The sequence below is a fragment of the Lactuca sativa genome, chromosome 6, assembly GCF_002870075.4.
Source record: "Lactuca sativa cultivar Salinas chromosome 6, Lsat_Salinas_v11, whole genome shotgun sequence".
NCBI lineage: Eukaryota > Viridiplantae > Streptophyta > Magnoliopsida > Asterales > Asteraceae > Lactuca > Lactuca sativa.
Genome location: NC_056628.2, coordinates 27,775,461 through 27,778,451, shown reverse-complemented (window position 1 = coordinate 27,778,451; position 2,991 = coordinate 27,775,461). Strand labels below are relative to the sequence as shown.

Sequence of the window (2,991 nt, the reverse complement as noted above, 5' to 3'; positions counted from 1 at the left end):
TTAGGGTTTTGGCATGTTTTGGTTCCAAAGGGTTGGCTCTTATGAGTAGAAGTTACTCCAGAGCTTAGGTTAGCATTTCTCGGTGTTTCTCAGGTTCTTATTGCATAAAAATCGAATCTTGTTAGGTATATTTAAACCATGCATGAGTTGTTGACCATTTTATGAAGTTAAGAAGTTAGGGTTTGGTTGTGGGCTTTATTAAGCCATGCAAAAGCTTAAAGCTGTCAACTTTATCAGCTAAGACCTTCCCAAGAAAGATCTGTGAATTGGACGTTTAAACTTTAGGTATTAAGTTCTTAAAATGGATTTTTGGCATCAGGGTGGTACGCTAGGTGTCACCCTAGGGTACGGATATCGTAACATGATTTGCGCCGTTTCCCTTTCCGTTGAAGCCCAATACACAGGGTGTAATGGGGAAGTACTCATGGCATACTCCGAGACTCCTTTTTGCGCCATTTTTGGGCCTTAGGTCATTATGGACTGTGGGCCATGCTTAGTTGGCTCTATCTTGGAGAGGGTAAAATAGTCTTTTACCCTTAGTATGAGATATTATGTTTTTGGACCTTTGGTTATGGGTTATTACCCTGATTACTAATTAGGATTGATTCTTGGATATGTTAAGTGTGAAGAGCAGTAATAGCAACAACAACTCAAGTGTATGCTTTGTTTATCAGAGGTGAGTCTCCTCACAGTATTTACATGTCGAAGGCACCAATTTTGGCTCAATGATTTATGTTTATAGGATGCTAGTTGTTTGTGTGACTCTTGCATGTATTGTATGTGTTTGTATATATACCAGGGGGGCCAATGCCTAATGGGGCTTGTTGAATGTGTTAGGCGGGGCATGTCGCATGTTACTGAAAGATCTGTACCAGTAAGGGCCTGTTGTATGATTGGTATGTGTTATTTTAGGTAACTCACTAAGATTTGTGCTTATGGTTTCATTTTTATGTTTCAGGTACTTCCGGTCCTAAGGGGAAGAGCTCTGGATGATCGCATCGCATCCACCAATGATTTTCCGCATGATTACTCTGATTTTTCATTGTTGTTTTGAGGATATTCATTTTATACAATGATGGTCTTTTGAAAACAATGAAATGAATGGCTTATTTTATTATTAAAAATGGATTTTTTTTTCATCCTCTATTTTTCGAATGTTACATGTTGGTATCAGAGCCTTGGTTTGAGGGATTCGGGCACACTCTCGGGTGTGTCTGAAGTCAAATTGAGGAATTGATAAAATGAAAAAGTTTTTCAAAAAGGATTTTTATAAAAATGGGGTGTGGTGTGTGTAATCGTCCGAACTCATATGATTATTTCCCAAAATACCCATACATATTTATCTTAATACGAAACTTATATTTTTTATCATATATTGCATAATAAGTCTATTATATTCGACACACTACAAGAAAAAGACCCTTTTACGACGCGCAAACCACAATACTCATTGATTTATGTTACGCAAAAGAGAGTGACATTAAAAAAATGTCATCTCTTCAAAAAAATTAAGGATTTACATCACGCACTATTGTGCGGCCTTAAATTAGTGTCTCAAGAAAAGAAATTAAAAACACGGAGGGCGCTTTATTTTAATGGCGCGTCCTCTATACCTGTTGCTTTATAATTTTAATGAAAACGCGCGTTTAGTAGAGGGGGAAAGAAATCCCAAAATTTTTGAAAACCCGTCTTCTACCTTCTTTCTATCTTTCATCTTCTCCCATCTCCCTCATTCTCTCTCCTCTCCGATCTGGCCACTCCTGACCTCCTTATCGGTCTCATCAAACATCTTGTCCCTTCCTTAATACCTTGCGGGAATCTAAAAATTAGAAAACCCCGTCCTCACAAAGTCTAAGAAACTAGGGTTTTTTTCATCCCTCAAAGAACGACCCACATCCTCCATAGATTGATCTCTATCTCTTCATTTCTCACAAGAAATCAAACACTTTACATTCATAGGGACACAATTGCAAGGATCCTCACTCAAATTTCTTGAGAATACCTTCTCATATATAACACGATCATCTTCACGAAAATGGCTGCCACCATTGCTTCGGTCGGCTCAAGCTACGATCGACAATCGGAGCTCAAAGCATTCGACCAAACAAAAACCGACGTCAAAGGCCTCGTCGATGCCGGAATCCGGAAAATCCTTCCCATTTTCTTCCACCCACGGGACACCACTCCCAAAATATCCACCACTGTTTTCAAGATTCCGGTCATAGACCTTCAATCGACCCATAGAGCATCGATGGAGGAGATGATTCGTGAAGCCTCCGCGAACCTAGGTATTTTTCAGGTGGTGAATCATGGGATTCCTATGAGTGTTATGGATGAGGCGGCTCAAAGAGTTCGTAGATTTCACGAACAAGATGACGAGGTGAAGAAAGGGTTTTACACGAGGGATCTTTCGAGTACATTAGCGTATAACAACAATTACGATATGTATAGTTCCCCCGCCTTGAACTGGAGAGACACCTTCTTTTCATTTAGGGCTCCATCACCTCCACCGCCTGAGGAATCACCGGAGATTTGCAGAGACATTTAAATTGAGTACTCAAATCAAGTCATGAAATTTTGAGGCATACTTTTCAGATTCTCAGAGGTATTGGGGTTGAACGTGAATCACCTTGGAAATCTCGATTGTGGCAAGGGGCTTTTATTCTCTGGCCATTATTACCCTGCTTGTCCACAACCAGAGCTAACCACGGGCACAAGCAATCATACAGACGGCGGATTCCTAGTTGTGCTTTTACAAGAACAAACCGAAGGTCTGCAAATCTGCCATCAAAACCCAAAGTGTAAGTAAAATCTTGAATCTTTGCTGTTAAATTCAAATTTTCAATTCCATCTTTTTTTTTCTAACTTTTTATACTTTTTGGGTTTTGCTTTGAAGTAAAATCTTGAATTCGTGTTAGAAATTGAGGGAATCAGGTCAAAATCTTGAGGACATTCGAATTTACTGTCTGATTGTTAATCTACTCCATCCTG

The 2,991-nt window shown here is 39.4% G+C and overlaps 1 protein-coding gene across 1 annotated transcript; it reads left to right on the top strand.

The window, feature by feature from the left end:
* Window positions 1-1,849: 1,849 nt before the first annotated feature.
* On the top strand, window positions 1,850-2,791 carry LOC111895218 (1-aminocyclopropane-1-carboxylate oxidase homolog 1). The gene has a single exon (XM_023891322.3). The coding sequence runs from the start codon at window positions 2,036-2,038 to the stop codon at window positions 2,546-2,548; it is 513 nt and encodes a 170-aa protein (XP_023747090.1). The 5' UTR covers window positions 1,850-2,035; the 3' UTR covers window positions 2,549-2,791.
* Window positions 2,792-2,991: the final 200 nt, after the last annotated feature.

Excerpts from the sequence above, each read along its gene's own strand:
- LOC111895218 (XM_023891322.3), top strand. The coding sequence starts at position 2,036 with ATGGCTGCCACCATTGCTTCGGTCGGCTCAAGCTACGATCGACAATCG.